The 21,195-nt window shown below is 33.1% G+C and overlaps 1 protein-coding gene and 1 pseudogene across 1 annotated transcript; one reads left to right on the forward strand and one right to left on the reverse strand.

Annotated features, from left to right (window-relative positions):
• Positions 1-6,102: 6,102 nt before the first annotated feature.
• LOC105716022 (olfactory receptor 6C6) lies at positions 6,103-7,047 on the reverse strand. Its single transcript, XM_012450556.2, has one exon. It carries the CDS (start codon positions 7,045-7,047, stop codon positions 6,103-6,105), a length of 945 nt encoding a protein of 314 aa, XP_012305979.1.
• A 6,223-nt stretch (positions 7,048-13,270) lies between these two features.
• Positions 13,271-18,099, forward strand: LOC105716023 (olfactory receptor 6C3-like; annotated as a pseudogene).
• Positions 18,100-21,195: the final 3,096 nt, after the last annotated feature.

Raw genomic sequence — 21,195 nt, forward strand, 5'->3', positions numbered from 1 at the left:
TGGAGCTTCAAAAATTGTTTCTAAAAAAAAAGAAAGAAAGAAAAAGGATACACATGGAGGATCTCCATTTCTCATTTCAGTGGCCCATTTCAGCTCCAAATTAACTTATACTCTTTTGTATACAGTAGGCTCCAAGATTCAACCGTCTTTTTAAGATCAGGAGGGAAGCAAAATTCTAAGCACCAGAGATGAAGGAGTAGGAAACTAGAACTAGAGATTTCAGGTCAAAGCTTTACAGAGAATGATTCAGGAAAGCTCAATGGGAAATGGCAGTGACTTTCAGTAATTTCTGAGAAAGCTCTAATCAGTAGTCTTAGCAGTAAAGTATGTAGTTTTTAAACAGTGAGAAGTTACTGTGGATCTCACCTTGCTCTCCAGTTTGACTATAATACCTCTGAAAAATAACAGCCTCTGCTTCTCTTACAACTTCCAAATTTTAAGCAAAGTACTCTCACTGAAAAACTTTACGTTAGAACTATACTGATGAGATTCTGGAAAATGGCCTCCCAGTATCTCCTCTGCATTTACAGAACAATTAATAAGGTAAAATATGGGAATACTATGCAATCATTAAAAAAAGAATTAAATCATGTCTTTTGCAGCCACACAGACTCAGCTGGAGGCTGTTATCCTAAATAAACTAATGCAGGAACAGAAAATCAAATACTGTATGTTATCACTTACAAGTGAGAGGTAAACATTGGGTACACATGGACATAAAGATGAGGTCAATAGCCACTGGGGACTACTAGAGAGGGAAGGGGGAAAAAGGAGTGAGGGTTGAAAAATGACCCCTCAGATACTATGCTCTCTACCTGAGTGATATGATTATTTGTACCCCAAACCTCAGCAACATGCAATTTACTCATGTAATAAACCTGCACATATACCCCCTAAAACTAAAATAAAAGTTGAAAGAAAAAGGCATATGTGGTATTGAGTTGGCAATACACAATTCAAAGCAGATTCTTTGAAAAGAACCAAGGTCATAGTCTCAGAAATTGTATTCCATGATATATATGAACCAAGTTTTCTTTATCCAGTCTATCATTAATGGGCATTTAGATTGATTCTATGCCTTTGCTATTGTGAATAGTGCTTCAGTGAACATACACGTGCATGTATCTTTATAATAGAATGATTTATATTTGGGGGGTATATACCCAGTGATGAGATTGCTGGGTCAAATGGTATTTCTGCCTCTAGGTCTTTAAGGAATCACCACACTGTCTTCCACAATGGTTGAACTAATTTACACTCCCACCAACTGTGCATAAGTGTTCCTTTTTTCTCCACAACCTTGCCAGCATCTGTTATTTTTTGACTTTTTAGTAATAGCCATTCTGACTGGTGAAAGATGGTATCTCATTGTGGCTTTTATTTGCATTTTTCTAATATCAGTGACGTTCATATGCTTGTTGGCTGCATATATTCTTCTTCTGAGAAGTGTCTGTTCATGTCCTTTGCCCACTTTTGCTTCTTTTCCATTTGATATTTTATTTGGTAAATTTACTACTTAAATATTTGCCCATTTTTATGTTTTGAAAAATGGTTAGTTATTTTTTGACATTTTTAATGTATTCTAGATACATGTTCTTTTTCAGATATGTGATTTGCAAATATTTTTCCTAGCCTGTAGCTTATCTTTTCATTCACAAAGCAATGTCTTTTGAAGAGCAGATGGATTTTTATAAATCATGCTTTCACCTTGCCCAGGGTCAGGAGTATTTTCTCTTATTTCTTTTTCTAGGGTATTTATACCTGTATGTTTATTTGTATATCTATGACTCACTTGGGTTATGTTTTATATGTAGTATGGGATATGAATGGTGCTTGATAACTTTGTACACAGTCATTTTTTTTGTCAGCATCACTAGCTGAAAGACAGCAAATAAAACAAGAAAATGTCCATAGCATTAGGATGAGAAACTTCAATCTACACACACTAGGTTTTTTCAGCTAAAAGCATTTTCAAACTTATACAAGCATGTAATCTGTAGAGCCCCTAAAGCCTTGGTTGTCTTTCAACTAACAAATTCTATCTGAGCGTTTGCAAGGTCTAATCTAAATCAAAACTACCTCATGTATCACCAAGGAGAGAGAGAGAGAGTTACAGATCTGCTATTAACGCTTTCATTCTCAGCAATTATGCTATTGTACAATGATCATTCCCTTTCAAAACTGATAATTTGTTATATGGAAAAGTTACATTTGGAACCATTAGAAACATTACAATTGAACACTTAATTTTTTCTTTAATTTTCAAGATGCCAGTTTGATTCTGTAATTGAAACAGATCCATAAAAATATTTTATTAAATGTCATCATCTATATGATTAAGATGTTATCATATCACTTCATAATTTGATAGCAATGCATTATTAAAACTGAGTGGTAGAATAAAGGAATTGAACATAAATTAAGATTTAATATAGTGTTGTGGTAAACAGGAATAGCTTTTGCTTGCTTTTGTCTACATACATGAAACCAAAGAATGAATAAGGATGATAACAACGTTTTTTATGTCAATAAGAAATATAAATCAGTTCTGTTCACACATTTGAATGTCTTAGTTATGAGATCACAACAATGATGACAATGACAAAGAAGATGAAGATGGTGATGAAAATGAAGACACAATGATGGCCCTGGGGATGAAAGTCTTACATCATTAACCAATTACATCATCTGAGGAAAGTTATCTGAGATCATGAGGCCTCAGTTTCCTCAGAGATAAATGAATACATGAAAGGATATTTTCACACTGAAAATCAAAGATACTATAATTTTGTATTATGAAGATATATTATAGGATTTCAGAAAGTGGAGATGAGATTTTTTAAAGAATGAGAAGAATTAATACCTGTTAGAATTAGGCTGTTTCAGAATTTCTGAAAAAAATCTCATTTAGTTGGAGTCAAATTTCTCTCTCTCTCTCCCTGTGTGTGTGTCTCTCTCACTATCTTCCTCTTTCTCTCCCTCCTTATCTCTCCCTACACTTTTTTATCCAGATACATGAATGTAATAATAAGATTAAAACTTGTGGGCAAATTGTTTCTCTGGAGGACATGAAAGGATTCTCTTAATTCAAAAGCAAAATACAATTGTCAGAATTTCTATATACTGTGGAGTGAAATGACAAAGGTCAAAATAATGAATGATCTGAGATCTCATGCAATTCTCTTTTGATATTTGGAATATAGTGTTGCAAAGTCCACTTGAAAATGTACAGTAGTGAGCAAATTTACTGAGGACGTGAAAATATAACTCTCCTAATCAATTTAACCAGGCAATACTCCTTGATAGAGTTACTGGGAAATTAAGTGGATGAAATCCCAGGGCCTGAGATACAAGAACAACAGTATTCAAGGTTCTCACTTAAACAGAGTAAAGATTCTACGTTGTAGAGAAAGACTTCAAAGATTTAGGACTGAGAAGCAGGAAGCTCTGATTATTATGTTACAGTAGTTAATAAAATATTTAAAAATAAAAATCTGGAACATTTATAATTAATTACTAGTTACAGACCGGTGGCACAATTCCCAATGCTTATATAAAATAACATATGAAATAAAATATGAAATCAGGTAAATATTTTAAAGGCTTGCATCCATATAGATTTTTTTTAACATTAAACTAGCACCCTAGAAAACTGTACTGATAGGAGGGGAGAAAGTCTGTAAGGAAGAGGGAATATGAGAGGTTGAGGGTAAAATATGACATTGGAACATTTTCCTATGGGATAAGTGGATGACTTAAGAAACTGTAAAAAACAAAAAAGAAATGAAATGAAATCTAAGTCATATCTATCAAGCCAGAAATGCAGCAGATAATAATTACAACAACAATAAATCATCCTAAAATATTTGTGTCTTGTTTCATCTTGATTTAACTAGACTCTCTATTTGTTTGTGAAATCTGGTTCTTTGGATAACTATTCATTTCAGTGATTTCTGTGTGCCTGAAAATTTTTATTAGATGATTATAGAACACTTCCTTAAAATCATTTACTGTGTATGTGCTGGGAGTAAAACTGGAAAATTAACCCAATCTCACACATTCAATTATTCTCACAACTCAAAAATTTATTAAAATCTCTTCTTTATTCTAAATATCTTTGACTCTTTACCTGTATTCTAAACCCACTGTCACATTTATACACTAAGATTCAAAATTTATAAATAGTTTAAAGCAAAGTTCCCCTCACCTGCTCCCTGATAACACAGCCTATATTCCATATCATTTCCAAGAGTAATCTCCCTAAAAACAAAAGGTTAACATTAAATTTTTCATCTTAAATACATTTTCAATGGTTTCTCTCTAGTTGGAAATGTCAGTGAGATTGTAGTCTTTACTTGACATTTAATGTAGAGGTTATCTACGATAACCTGGGGTTCATATTAAACAAGGGCTACATTAACACTATCTAAAAAATATTGACTCAAAAGCAGTAAGAATGATAACTCAAAATTACATTTACAAAACTATCTAGGTCAAGCTTGTCCAACACACAGCCATGGGCCATATTTGGCACAGGACAGCTTTGAATGTGGCCCTACACCAATTTGTAAACTTTCTTAGAATATTATGAGATGGTTTTGCGATTTTTTTAAACTTCATCAGCTATCATTAGTGTCAGTGTGTATTATGTGTGGCCCAAGATAATTCTTCTTCTTCTAGTGTGGCCCAGGGATGTCAAGAGACTGGACACCCCTGATCTGGATGATTCTTGAAAAACTGAACCTTTGAAAATTACTGATATGATAGATTTAAGTCCAAAATACTATTCTGGCAAACAGGGCCCTTTATGCTTTCACCCTTCAACCTCCCCAAACTTATTGTTGACTTGACTTTCATCAGCACATCAAAAATATTAGTTGTACCACATTCTTGAATTGTTCAAAAATGTAAGTGCTATCTTTTATTGAATGGCAAATAGTTCTAACAGCATATATTCACTGAGCAATGAAGTATGGGTTTCATTTTTCCCACTTTACATATGAAGAAACTGAGGCATAAAAAGTGTGTATGATCTGCACAGTGTTCCAGAGTGTGTAGCAAAGCTTTTACTGAACTTAAATGAATAACTTGAAGGTATTTTCTAATAATGAGATATACTAATTCTCCAAATGCATGTGGTTATCTAATACTTCTGTGTTATTTACATATATTTGTTTCTCAGTCATCTTTCCTTATGCATATTTTTAGTCTTAGAATAATTATTACTTTCTCCTGAAAGGCCTCCCTTATCTCCAAAATTTCACAGAAGCCATCCTTTCTGCCCCATAAATGCTTTTGTAGCCCTTTATTACAGTACTAATTCCACACTGTGTGTCAATACAGTCATGTGCCACATAATAACATTTTGGTCAATGACAGACCGCATGTACAACGATGGCCCCATAATATTATAATACCATATTTTTACTGTACCTTTTCTGTATTTAGGTATGTTTAGATGTATAAATACTTACCATTGTGTTCAATTGCCTACAGTATTTAGTACAGTAACATGCTGTACAGATTTGCAGCCTAGAAACAATGGGCTATAATATGTGGCATAGGTGTGTAGTAAGCTATGCCACCTAGGTTTCTGTAAGTACCCTTGGATATTTGTACAACAGAATTGCCTAGCCATACATTTCTCAAAGTATACCCATTGTTAAGCAATGCATGATTGTATTTTGTTTATGTGTTTGTGGCCTTTAAAACATGAAAACTTCTTAAAGGTAATGACTGAACCCTTCACAATGTCTGTAATAACATAGATTACAATAAATATCTGGTGAATAGTTATCGAATTACATACGCCAAATTACATTTATACAAGTCATATTTTATTCAAAATCATGGTTTCTGGAAACTGATATGCTATAAAGAGATGTTATTTAAAAGTTGGATTAAAGAATCAAAGAAAGTTATTGTAGTAATGTGAAACATTTCATGAGAAAGAATATGATGTAAGAGTGGAATGGAGCTATCAGGTTCTTCAAGAGACTTTCCTATATGAGATAACTGATAAGGTAGGAAAACATGATCAAAATAAATGTATAAAACATGTTTTCCAGTTTTTATGGTAAAGTTGTAACTTGTAGCAGATTCTTAAAATGGTCTTTTAGAAAAACACAAATTCTTTTGTAATATATCCCAGAAGACCTCTTTTACCTGCTGGTTTCTGAGAGTATAAATGAAGGGATTTAGTAAGGGGGCAATTGAGGTATACAACAAAGCTACGCCTTTGGATACAGTCACTCTTTCTTTTGCAGATGGTTTAATATACATAAAGATACAGCTACCATATGTCATGGAGACAACAATCATGTGGGAAGTGCAGGTGGAAAATGCCTTGCTCCTTTGCTGCGCAGAAGAGAATTTCAGAATGGTCTTTATAATGCAAGTGTAAGAGAGAATCACTAATACCAATGTGATCACAAGTGTCACCACAGCTAAGATAAAAGACATCAATTCTAGGACATGTGTATCTGTGCAGGAGATCTGAAGAATAGGAGAAGTTTCACACATAAAATGGTCAATAGTTTTGGAAGCACAGAAATCCAGCTTGAGTCCCATGACCAATGGGGGAAATATTATTAAGAATCCAGTTACCCAAGAGCTGAGTACAAGTTGGTAGCACACTTTGCTGCTCATAATGATTGGATAACGCAGCGGTTTGCAGATGGCAACGTAGCGGTCATAGGACATGGCAGCCAGGAGGTAAAACTCAGTAACTCCCGGTAAAAGAATAAAAAATAATTGAGTTACACAATTATTATAAGAAATGGTTTTGTCTCTAGTCACAATGGTTATCAAGAATCTAGGAATGCACACTGTTGTGAATATTATTTCCAAAAAGGAGAAATTACGGAGAAAGAAATACATTGGAGTCTTGAGCCGAGGATCCAGCAGGGTGAGGATGATGATGACTAAGTTCCCCATCAGGCTCAAGGTGTAGTTGAGAAATAGAAATAGGAAAATCACAATTTGCAATTGTGGGTTATCTGTCAGTCCTAAAAGAATGAACTCTATTTCCATCGATCGATTCTTCATTTCTTCTTTGTAATCCTTATCAAATCTTCATAGAAAGGGAAAAACAAAATTTATACATATATATACATATATGTATTCCTAAAGCAAAATATATATATATATATTTAAATGTATCCATGTGCAAACAGTTTCTCCAGCCTGAAGTTGCAGATGACATACATGCCACAGGTAAATTCAAAATTTGTTGTAATCTACTAGTTCTCTTTATAATATTCCTCACAAATTTTCTTCCAGAACTTGAATAATATATACTTTTGGTAAATATGAATTTTAGCTTGTTACTGTCAGACAAACTCTACTCACCATGTGTAATTTAAACTATATCATATTAATATTTTAAAATTTATTTCTCTATTATTTCTATCATATGTGTACAAGTTATATAGTAAGTTAGTTTGTATTTTTATAATGAGTATGAGGATAGTGAATCAAAACCAAGATTTAGGCTTACATTACAATTCATGTGCTGATCAATGATCCAATAAATAGTTAAAGATGTTCATTTCATTAGTTTTGAAATTTTCTTCGCACTGAGAATACACCATATTATTAACAGTTTTTTTATTGGCCCTTTGCTACATTCAAATGAACAGTTATTTACAAGCTTATGGGACAAATAAATAAAAACATGATAAAAATGAACAAGTTATATATTTTAATTTAAAAATTGTGTTTTCTTTTCAATTATCCTTTTTGAAATGTCATTTTATTAGTGTGGCTACATAATTTTGGCTATTTTTTTACTTCCTCCATATTCTTCATAAAACCATTGAAAATCCCTTTCTATCATTTCTATATATAAGAATTCTATTTAGTCCCAGTTTGTACTATTTTTCTGTTATCTTTAACATGTCAGTCTACTTCATTATACTGATGCAACAGTATATGAATAAAATAGATTACTTACTAGTATATAACTATGAAATTAATGTACTATTAAAACACATTTATAAAGCATGAAATTTCAGTAGCCAAATTTAATTACCTGAATTTCATTTACTGTGCACTTGCCTTAATTTCTGATTTTAGACTAAGTTACAATTACAGTTGACTTACCTTTTCGGATCTATTATTCATTTCTTTCTGTGTGCATGGAACAGATACATGCTAGCATAATTAATGACAATTTTACTCATTTATGACAATATTTTATTATCCAATAGGCAGATTTATTTCCAATGATTTTTGTGGGGAGAGGCAATGTGTACATACTGTGTTTCTGTAGAGAATTTCCACATTTCCTCAAGTTAGTCCTCACTATGAAGATTGAGACTTAGGTATTAATAATTTTAATGGACTTCTATCTTTCATTCCATGTAAGTTAAACTTGCAAAATTCTGTCATTGCAATTGAGATTGCCATCACTTGAAGCCTCAAACTAGATAGATATATATTCTTTAAAATAAAATAATATTGGGAAATGAAAATTAAAATCAAGGAATTATTTGATGAAAGATAACTCTTACAAGAAAGAGATATTGTATCACCAATTGTACATTTATAAAATGCTGCAGTTTTATCGTTTTTTACTTAGTACAGATTCAAGGGCATCTACTGAGATAAAACAAAGACAAATTTTTCTCTAGGGATCAGTGTTACAAAGGCACTAATTATTGGCAATAAAAGGCACCACTCTAGGCTACTTTGAATAAAAACTGAAGAGAAGGTATCCCAGAGGAGTATTGTAAGTGATTTAGGAAAATCAATGAGATATTTAACAGTAACATCAGCAGTTCACTGTCCAGGGCAATATCGGACAATCATAAACTGATTTACACATAAAATGAAATAAACTACTGTTACATAAAAAACATGAATCTTAAAAATGGTATGCTAAGTGGAAGAAGCAGATACAAATGATTTATAATCATATAAAAGTACCATATGGTTTCACTTATATGATTCTGGAAAAGACCAAACTACAGGAACAGATATTTGATCAGTAGTTCCAGAGGCAGAAAATACAGAGATTAGCTGTAGAAGTGTCCTAAGGGATGTTTTTTAAGATAATGAAAATTTTTTATATCTTGATTGTGGTAGAATTGCACAACTATATATATTTGGCAAAGTGCATCAAATGATGTACTCACAAAAGGTGAACTTTTTCATTAAATCCAACCTCAATCATTAACCATTGAAATTGTTTTGATATTATTTGTCTCTTTTTTAACAGGCTATTTAGAAGACTACTTAGGTCTACACTGGCCCATAAGATAGATATAGATTAGATATAAATATGTAGATATAGCTATATGGAGAGACAGAGAAAGAAGAGAGTTAATTTTATACATGCTATATAAACAGTGGTGCAATGAACATGAGGGTGCAGCTATCAATTTGAGATCCTGGTTTCAATTCTTTTGGATGCATACCTAGAAGTGGGATTGCTGGATCTTATGATAGCTCCATTTTATTGTTTTTCCCCATGGCTGCACTGTTTGACATTCCCACCAAGAGTGTACAAGAGTTCTAATTTCTACACATTCTCATGAACAATATGTTTTATTTTTTTAAATATTTTATTTTAGGTTCAGAGGTACATCTGCAGGTTTGTTATACAGGTAAATTGCATATTATGGGGGTTTGGTGTACAGACTATTTTGTCACCCAGGTAATAAACACAATACTCAATAGGCAGTTTCTCAATTCTCACCCTCCTCCCACCCTTCACCCTCCAGTAGGCCTTGGTGTCTGTTGTTCCCTTCTTTGTGTCCATGTGTACTCAATGTTTAACTACCACTTCTAAGTGAGAACATAAGGTATTTGGTTTTCTCTTCCTGCATTAGTTCGCTTAGGATAATGACCTCCACCCATGTCGCTGTAAAGGACATGATCTTGCTCTATTTTTATGGCTGTGTAGTATACCATGGTGTATATGTACCACATTTTCTTCATCCAGTCTACGTTAATGGGAATTTGGATTGATTCTGGTATTTGCTGTCAGAAATAATGCTACAGTGAGCATACACATGCATATGTCTTTATGGTAAAAAACAGTTTGTATTCCTTTGGGTATTTACCCAATAATGGGAATGGTGGGTCAGTGCTGGGATAACTGGCTAGTCATATGCAGATGGAAACCAGATCCTTTCCTTACATTATATACTAAAAACCACTCAAGATGGATTAAAGACTTAAATGTAAAACCTAAAACTATAAAAATCTGGAGGCTAACCAAGGAAATAACACTTTGGACATAGACCCTGGCAAAGAATTAATGATGAAGACACCAAAAGCAATTGCAACAAAAACAAAAGTTGACAAGTGGGACATAATTAAATTAAACAGCTTTTGCTTAGCAAAAAAAAAAACCTCTCTTGCTCTTTAATAATAGCCATCCTAACAGATGTGAGGTGATATCTCATTGTTGCTTGGATCTGCATTTCCTGATGATTGTGATGCTGAAGATACTTTCAAATATTTCTTGGTTATTTGTGTGTTTTCTTTGGAGAAATGTATAGTCAAGACCTTTGCCCATTTTTAATTGAGGTTTTTTTTGGGGGGGTTTCTACTATTCAATTGTAGAAGTTTCATATATTTTTTGAAGATTAATCTTTTATCAGGGTTTTACAATTCACAAATAGTTTCTCCAATTCCATAGGTTGCCTTTCCACCTTATAGATTGCTTTGCTGTTCAGAAGATTTTTATTTTGGTGTAATTCCACTTGTCAATTTTTTCATTTTAGCACCTGTGCTTTTGGTGTTATATCTAAGAAATTATTGCCAAGACCAATATCACAAGCTGTCTTCCATGTTTTCTTCTAAAACTTTCTTCTAAAAGATTCAGGTTTTATGTTTACATATTTAATTTATTTTGAGATGATTTTTGTGTATGGTGTAATATATAACTAATTTCATTTATTTCTATGTGGATATTCACTTTTCCCAACACTATTTTTTGAAGAAACTATCCTTTCCACATTGTGTGTTTTTGACACACTTGTCAAACATTGACTGTATATGTGTGGATTTAGATCTGGGCTCTCTATTCTGTTCCATTGTCTACATATCTCATGTCTGTTTTTATGCCAGTCCAGTACTCTTTTAATCACTGTAGTTTTGTAACATATTTTAAAATCAAGAAGTGTGATGTCTCCAGCTTTGTTTCTTTTTTTCAACAGTGCATGACTATTTGGGATTCTTTGTGGTTCTGTATAAGTTTTAGGATTTTTTTTTTTTCTATTTCTGCAAAAACTGTCATTGAAATTTTGATAGAATTTGTTTAGACTGTATAAATAATTTTGCATTAGTATAAATTGTATGATGAAATTTTCCAGTGAAGTTATCAGGCCCTGACCTTTTTTTCATTGGAAGAGTTTTGAATACTGATTCAATCTCCTTAATCATTACTGTTCTGGTCAGGTTTTCAATTTGCACTAAAAAACTATGATGAAATTTACATGGGCAATAAGCACATGAAAAGATGCTCAAAATCATTAGTTATTAGGGAAATGCAAATCAAAACCACAATGACATACATACCACTTTACAGCCACTAGAATGGCTACTACACAAACACACACACCCATATATATGTCTTGTGTGTGTACATATATATATACATATCTATATATACAATTTCTCCACCAACGATATATGAGGGTTCCAATTTCTCTGCATCACAAATGCGTGCACACACACAAATATATTTCTCTACATCACCAATGCATGCACACACACAAATATATACAAATATATATCACATATATGATTATATATATGTTTAGCCATATAATATATGACCATATATTATATATATGATTATATATACCTGTGTGTGTGCACGCATTGGTGATGTAGAGAAATTGGGACCCTCATACATTGCTGGTGGGAATGTAAAATGGTGTCAATGCTATGGAAAACTGTTTAACACCTTCTTAAAAAGTTAAATATAAGGGTCAGACATAGTGACTCACACCTGTAATCCCAGCACTTTGGGAGGACAAGGCAGGAGGATTACTTGAGCACAGGATCTCAAGACTAACCTGGGCAACATAGCAAGACCTCCATCTCTACAAAATATAAAAATAATTAGCCAGGAACAGTGACATGAACCTGTAGACTGTTACTCAGAAGGCTGGAGTGCGAAGATTCCTTGAGCCAAAAAGCTTGAAGTTGCCAGGAGCTCTGATCACACCACTGCACTCCAGCTTGGATGACAAAGTGAGACTCTGTCTCAAAACAGAAAAACCAACAAAAAGTTAAATGTAATCTTACCTGTGTCCCACAAATTGTATTTCTAGAAATTGAAAACATAGGTTCACACAAACATTTGTACATAAATATCAATATTAGTATTGTACATAATGGCCAGAAAGTGGGAACACCCATCAAGTGATGAATGAATAAAAATTCTGGTGTGTGTATATGTATAGATATATATTCATGCATATACACATAATGGAATAGTTTCTACCCATCAAAGGAAATATACTAAATATACTAAATATTGTGAATGTACTAAAAACCACATATTTTACATTTGAAAATAATCAAATGCTGAATTTTATGTCACATGAATTTTATCTCAGTTAAAACAAAAAGTGCTGCCAAAGGGAAATAATCAAGCTTCCTCTTTACTATGGTATTCCCAAACAAATATTTCAGGACATTGAAACAAAACAAAAAACAGAAGAATATACATAAAAAATTTTTCTTGCTTGGTTCAGGAGAATTTTTAGCCATAAATGGGTTCTCAGTGTACATCTTTCTTATTTATTACACTCTACAAAACTCATCTCATTCTCTCTTTTAATGGTGTTAAGTTTAGCCTAGATTTAAATCCTTAATCCATCTTGAGTTGATTTTGTATAAGGTGAGAGATGAGGATTCAGTTTCATTCTCCTACACGTAGCTAGCCAATTAGCTCAGCACCATTTGTTGAAAAGGGTGTCCTTTCCCCGCTTTATGTTTTAGTTTGCTTTGTCGAAAATCAATTGGCTGTATTTGGGTTTATTTCTGGGTTCTCTATTATGTTCTGTTGGTCTATGTGCCTATTTTTATACGAGTCCCATGCTGTTTTGGTGACTATGGCCTTATAGTATAGTTTGAAATCAGGTAGTGTGATGCCTCCAGATTTTATCTTTTTGCTTAGTCTTGCTTTGGCTATGTGGGCTCTTTTTTGGTTCCACATGATTTTAGAATTGGTTTTTCTAATTCTGTGAATAATGGTGGTGATATTTTGATGGAGATTGCATTGAATTCGTAGAATGCTTTTGGCAATATGGCCATTTTCACAATATTGATTCTACCCATCCATGATCATGGCATGTATTTTCATTTGTTTGTGTCATCTATGATTTCTTTCAGCAGTTTTTGTAGTTTTCCTTGTAGAGGTCTTTTGACTCCTTGGTTAGGCATCTTCCTAAGTATTTTTTGCAGCTATTATAAAAGGGATAAAGTTCTTGACTTGATTCTCTGCTTGGTTGCTCTTGGTGCATAGGAGAGCTACTAGTTTGTGTACATTAATCTTGTATCCAAACTTTGCTGAATTCTCTTATTAATTCTAGGAGCTTTCAGGAGGAGTCTTTAGGGTTCTCAAGGTAAACAATCATGTCATCAGCAAACCGTGACAGTTCGACTTACTCTTTTCCTATTTGGATGCCCTTTATTTCTTTCTCTTGTCTGGTTTCTCTGGCTAGAACTTCCAGGACTATGTTGAAGAGGAGTGGTGAGAATGGGCATCCTTGTCTTGTTCCAGTTCTCAGAGGAAATGCTTTCAACTTAAATCTAAGGCCTGAAACTATAAAAATTCTAGACGATAACATTGGAAAAATCCTTCTAGACGTTGGCTTAGGCAAGGATTTTATGACCAAGAACCCAAAAGCAAATGCAATAAAAACAAAGATAAATAGTTGGGACTTAATTAAACTAAAAAGATTTAGTTTAATTAAGCAAAAGGACCAGTCAGCAGAGTAAACAGACAACCCACAGAGTTGGAGAAAATCTTCACAATCTGGACATGTAACAAAGGACTAATAGCCAGAATCTACAACAAACTCAAACAGTAAGAAAAAAATCCAATCAAAAAGTAGGTTAAAGACATGAATAGACAATTCTCAAAAGAAAATATACAAATGGCCAACAAACATATGAAAAAAATGACCATCAATGATAGACTGGATAAAGAAAATGTGGCACATATTCACCATGAAATACTACGCAACCATAAAAAAGGATGAGTTCATGCCCTTTGCAGGGACATGGATGAAAATGGAAACCATCATTCTCAGCAAACTGATACAAGAACAGAAAACTAAATACCATATGTTCTGACTCATAAGTGGGTGTTGAACAATGAGAACACATGGACACAGGGAGGGGAACATCACACACTAGGTCCTGAGGTGTGGGGGGCCAGGGGAGGAATAGCAGGGGGTGAGGGGATTGGGGAGGGATAGCATTAGGAGAAATACCTAATGTAGATGATGGGGCAGTGGATGCAGCAAACCACCACCGTGGTACATGTATACCTGTGTAACAAACCTGCATGATCTGCACATGTGCCCCAGAACTTAAAGTATAATAAGTAATTTTTTTAAAAAAACTGTGCTCAAATAAGGCAAAAGTTGACTGTAACCAATCCAGCTGTTTCTGTACCCTGCTTCTATTCCTTTTTCTGTCCATTAATTTTATTCAACCACCCAGAAGTGCTCTGAACTTATTCTCATTCTGGGGTTTACCCAATATTCAAGTTATTCTTTGCTTAATTAAATGCTGTTAAATTCAATTAATGTAAAGATTTTTTAAAAAATACTAGAAACCATTGGCATTTTAACCCATGCCATTCTTTCCTTCACTAAGTGTTGCTATACCCTTGGACATGGTCACCTTAGCTCCTTCCTTGCTCGATGACTCAAAAAAACTAATTTTTTTCATATTTTGGTCATAATAATCAATGGATAAAGTCACAAGGAAGTTATAAAGCTTAGAAAGTATATTTCATTTGTTATGAGAAATATCTGTGAGGTCATCCTGAGATTGCCAGTTAAAATCTCTGTGCCTCTTTTTCTTCATCTGTTTAATGGGAGTAAGTGATAAAATTACCAAGTTCATGTCACTTAGAAAAGTGCCTGGTGCATCTAAATATGAAGAAAATATGTAGAATATAAATATAGTTTTCACAATGTTTGGCACATTGTCAGTGGTTACTAAATGGGAGCAACTTATGTTGCTGTAATTTATTTCTTAATTGACATAAATCTTGAAATGTCTTCGCTCATGAAGAAAGTAACAGAAATTTAAAAATAATTTTATTTGACCATTTTTTATTATTCCCCATGATACAATCTTTCTCGATAATGATTTGTATGTATGGAAATAGTAATCTTTGCTTTTTATTATAAATGGCATTCAGGGTGTATTATTTTTATCTGAAGTATAATTTCCCATGTTCTTACTCTGGTAAATACTTAATTTTCTTTTAAACCTGTATGACACTCTAAAACACAGTGACTAAATCCTTTCCCTGGGGTCTAATTAATTATATACCATATCTGTATATAAATGTCAAATGTAATTTATTTACTGTAAAATTAAATGATCTATACAATTTTAAGATGACTTTCTTACTTGTATTTACCCCAGTGTACACTTGGGCATCTTGCAGAATATATATATTATTTATAATTTAATAATTCAACATAATTTATTATCATATTAATAAAGTAATAAAATGAAACTACAAATCTATGAATACCCTTACTACCAAATAAAAATATAATGGAATTAATCAATGATTAAATGAAACTTTACCACCTTTTAGTCTATCACCCTAAACATTTCCACTGATGTGACATAGGTAACGTTCCCAGAAAACAATTTACTTAAAATACATGGATATAATTAACAATTAATTATAATACTTAATTATCATAAAAATTATTTTTATGATAATTAAAATAACAATTAATTATAATATATTTTTATAAGTAATGTAATATTACTTAATTATATGATATAGTTAGGCAACCATTAACACGTGCTTCAGTCTTTAAATTAGTTTGAAATAAGGTGCTATTAAAGTTGTTTAACACTTTTAGGCAAAATGACTGAGAAATTAGTGAAATTTGAGATTAATTAAAATGCTTAGCCATTACCAATAGAATAGAATAAAATCAGAGTGCAGGGAAAGTAACAAAGTTCTTTATTCATTTCATGCACTATATGACTTTATGATAAAAAATGTATATGTGTTTTTACATGTGTATATAAGAGATAGTGATGTTAAGTTTATTATATAGTGAATGGGGATCAAATAAGTTTGAAATTATAGACTATCAAGATTTGCATGATTTTACATGTTATATTTTGAATAAAGTTGGAACTCTTCATAAGGGCAAAAAAATAAATTACCTTAGTCTATAATTCCTATGCAAAACAGGAAAGGGACTGGTCAAAAGAAGAAAAGTATTTTCTATTTTGTATAAAGACGGCTATATATCCTAAATTCTTATGGGTTTTGATAGTAAATAAATAATCAAGGATGAAATATTTGATAATGAAATTGTAATGATAAGAAGAATGTGTCAGCTGTCTCTGTGTATTTTAAGAAATTTTAGTGTAATCCCAGCACTTTGGGAGGCCGAGGCGGGTGGATCACGAGGTCAAGAGATTGAGACCATCCTGGTCAACATGGTGAAACCCCGTCTCTACTAAAAATACAAAAATTAGCTAGGCATGGCTGCGCGTGCCTGTAATCCCAGCTACTCAGGAGGCTGAGGCAGGAGAATTGCCTGAACCCAGGAGGCGGAGGTTGAGGTGAGCCGAGATCGCGCCATTGCACTCAGCCTGGGTAACGAGTGAAACTCCGTCTCAAAAAAAAAAAAAAAAGAAAAGAAATTTTAGAGCTTTAGTCATTGTGAATTTAGGAATATGATTCTACACAATTCCATCATGAACAGATGACCCTGTTTTGAACAATACAAAGAGAAATATACATCTTACCATTTCACCAAAATGTTTGATTGTAATAAAAACAACCCTGGACTTTCAGTCAATGAACTCAGTTAAACATATTGATTCCCCAAATTTTGGTGGGCAATTATTACTAAAGTTAAGACCATTTCCTATAACAATTGTTTAGCTCAATTATTTTTCTTCATCTTCGTGGGTGCATCTGAATTTTTTCTTCTGGCTGCCATGTCTTATGATCATTATGTGGCCATCTGCAATCCTCTCCATTACACCACCATCATGAGCCAGAAAATTTGCACCCTGACTGTCTTTAGTTCGTGGCTGGGGGGATTTCTGACCATTTTCCCACCACTCATGCTTATCCTCAAATTAGGTTTTTGTGCTTCCAATGTCATTGATCACTTCTCTTGTGACTATTTCCCCATTATATATATGTTATTGTATTTTAGGTTTTGGGGTACATGTGAAGAACATGCAAAATTGTTGCATAGGTACACACATGGCAATGTGTTTTGCTGCCTTCCTCCCCGTCACCTATATCTGGCATTTCTCCCCATGTTATCCCTCCCCAACTCCGCACCCCATGGTGTCCCTCCCATAGTTCACCCCCACAGACGCCAGTGTGTGATGCTCCCCTCCCTGTGTCCATGTGTTCTCATTGTTCAACACCTGCCTATGAGTGAGAACATGCGGTGTTTGATTTTCTGTTCTTGTGTCAGTTTGCTGAGAATGATGGTCCCCATTTTACAACGCTCGTGCTCAGACACATGGCTTTTAGAGATGACTGGTTTTTACTTTGCCTTTGTTACTCTGCTGTTCACCTTGGCATTAGTAATTCTGTCCTATGTATGCATCATTTGAGCCATTGTGAGAATCCCATCTGCCAGTCAGAGAAAAAAGGCTTTCTCCACTTGCTCCTCTCATATGATTGCCATCTCCATCTCTTAAGGGAGCTACATATTCATGTATGCCAAGCCTTCAGCAAAAGAAACAGCATCATTGACCAAAGGAGTAGCTATTCTCAACACTTCAATCGCCCCCATGCTGAACCCTTTTATCTACACCCTGAGAAACCAGCAAGTAAAAAAAGCTTTTAAAGATTTGGTCCACAAAGTAGTGTTCTATAGAAACAAATGAAAGTATTTACTAACATGAATGAATGTCATCATAAAGATACAATAAAGGAAAAATAAAATCTTAACTTGTCCACTCTCCTCCTATACCCGTCTCACAACTACCTGCAATGCTGAGTTCATTTGCTTCAGTTTTCTTTCTAACTTGAAAATGACTATGTTGTGTCTTCCTTTAAAACTCTATAGGTTTCTTGTAACCATTGATTTCCAATTTTGGTTTAAAAACCAGTGGCTATAGCACATAAATCACCTTGTTGATTATTCTGAATAATAAAAATGGTTTATACCTTAATGACTTAAAGAAGTAAACAGTTTTAATCAACTTACTCTTAAAATTTGTCTTCTTGGTTACTAATATAACAGTTTCTTTTCAAATGTTCTATATATGATATATTAAATGATATGTGATATAAATTAAATATCTACAAGAAACTTTTTTTGCATTCAGTATCTGTCCAATTCTTCCCACTCATCTGATGGACTTAAGTACATATTTTCCTACTCACAAATAATTTGAGGTTCATAATATATTCTATTTTCTAGTTATGCTGAAGGTACGCACTATGTCTAGTTTATATGTTCTCCTTATTCATCATGTTTTTGTTTTTGAAAATGTATGAAAAGATAAATATTTAGGCAGCCATCATTGTTCTTAGGCACCCTGAGAGTCTGATAGAAATTTCCTAAATAGTAATAGCTCCTCTATAGAGAGTACTTATTCTGTTCCATATGCTGGGGTAGGTATGTTCTATCCCGTATCTTATTTAATCATTATAGCTACCTGGCAAAACAGACATGGTTATCTGCTTTGTACAATTGTGTAAATTGATGCTCGGAAAAGTTGTATAATTTGCCTAAGGTAACAGTTACAGTAGATAACATAGTAGCCTACTTTAAGAAACAAACCAAAAAACTAGTCTTTGCTCTATATTTACACATAGTGGAAACTCCACTAGGGTCTGAAAATTTTGCATAGCTTTTACTAAGAATCTACACAATTTTATTTCCTTTTTCAGTAACATTATCTCATTTGGGCATGATTATACTATTATAGTCTAGAACGACACTAACTTCTAAAAACATATTTGGTATATAAATTGTAACATTAATCAATCAATGCAAGAAACTCTTCAACTGCCATTGCTGGTGAGCAATACAGTGAGCAGAGGAAAAATAGTGTAAAGTGTGAGCAGTATTACAGTAGTAAAAGTTATTGGAAGGCAGATTAAAAATAATGGGGGTAAGGAACGTATTTAGAACAGTGTAGTAGTTTCCCAGTTTTAAAAATGGCATAGAGTATTGAGTAGAGATCTGCATTAGGAATTAAGATACTTGACTGCTATCTCTATATGACAAATAATGTCAAGGGGGAAAGTCTTCAAACTTAGCATTATTTGTTTGTTGTTATTTTGTTTTCTGTCTCATTGGACACTGTCCCCCAAGCTTCTTTTTCCACTTTAAATACTAATGTGTATTATGTTTCATATTCCTTAGTGTTTTGTGTGTATCTCTCTTCCAACAATTTTGATTCATGGAATTGGTCCCCTTGAGCCAGTGGCAGAGAGACTAGATAAAACATTCAGTACCTTGTGCCATCTAATATCTACGTAGAAAGCATGCCAGACAGTTCTAAAACACTTTCAGTTACTTTTTCTATTTTATATCTTTGCTCTTTTCTCATTCTCTACTATCAAAGAAACATGTCCCCTCCTGATAAAATGGGAAAATTAAGACAAAAACATTGAAAATAGGAAGAAAATGTGTTCAGTGAGAAAGTTAATGTTTTCAGAAATCCTGGTTTTAGTGGATAGCAATGGCATTTGCTAACACCTTTACTAATCCAGCCATTCTGAATGCTAGTGAAACTATATGAAAATCAGAGGTAAGTAAAACTTTTATGGAGGTCTCTCAAATCATAGCATTGAATCATTACTTAACAGCTCAACTTTTAATCAAAGTACATAGGTGTTATACTTTGAAGTTTGACGTATTAAAATGTATAAAAAGGATTAGCATGTCCTATTATATCAGTTTATTCATTCTCTACTAATTAAAAGCAGGAAATTACTATCTATGTCTCTGTGTTTTTAATCAAATATAGCTATATAGTACTGTGCTTAAGAGAACAGATTTTAAGCCTAAGTAGTCTGAGATTATATTTAATGTTTGCTAGCCACATGTATTAAGTTACATAATTTCTTTGAGCCTCAGCTCTACATTTGGGAGGAAGGATAAAAACTTAACAAGTATGTTACAAAGCCTAAATGAAATAAAGAAAAGAAGCCCCTAGTTTAGAATAGATAGTGCCTGTAATAAATCACAACTACTATAAATATTTTCCCCAAATTAATTTCTAGTAAAGAAAAAATAAATAATATAGCTATTCCTAGAGACTACTAAATGATGCGTGATTTATGGAACACTTATTTATAGTATTTCAATTAATTCTCAAAAACACCCTTGAAATTTCGCCTCTGTTTTAAACAGAGAAAGCTGAAGTTTAAAGAAATTAAGTAACTAATCCAAAGCCACAAATCCATTAAATGTCTTATTTGTATCTGTCTAATGTTAAAGCCCATATACTTTCTGTGATAATAAATTGGCTTTATAAGTCATAAATAAGAAATTAATAGTGTGTTAATACCACAATTTTCTGTTAATTTATTTCCTTTTCCTATCTTGTTTAAATTATAAATGGGCTAGTTAATGAACTGAAGGCATGAGCTTATGAGTGTTTATTTTCCAGAAACCTTTGCAGAAATCAGTGTTACTATTTATGAATTATTATTAAGTGTGATTTGGTGACATCTCTTTTCCTTTTATTTGCTTTTGTACACACTTGTATGAAGGTTGAGAATTAAAGCTGTCCATCATTATTGAAATGAAGAAATATAAATTATTCATATTTCTCCAGGGAAATAGTTGTTTATAATTATTATAAAAACAGTAAAATAAATCTAATAAAATAATTATTTCAGTCACTTGATGAATTTTCCTGAAGAGCTTCTGTTTTATTCAGGCCTACAGAAGTTCTCAAAGTAACCCTTGTGTCATGGCCCACAGGCTGGAATGACTGAATAGTACCAAAGTGTATTTTAGT

The sequence above is a fragment of the Aotus nancymaae genome, unplaced genomic scaffold, assembly GCF_030222135.1.
Source record: "Aotus nancymaae isolate 86718 unplaced genomic scaffold, 86718_ANA_hifiasm-v0.15.2.pri h1tg000016l, whole genome shotgun sequence".
Lineage (NCBI taxonomy): Eukaryota > Metazoa > Chordata > Mammalia > Primates > Aotidae > Aotus > Aotus nancymaae.

Bases quoted from the DNA above. Each gene is read 5' to 3' on its own strand.
- LOC105716022 (XM_012450556.2), bottom strand. From the start codon at position 7,047: ATGAAGAATCGATCGATGGAAATAGAGTTCATTCTTTTAGGACTGACA.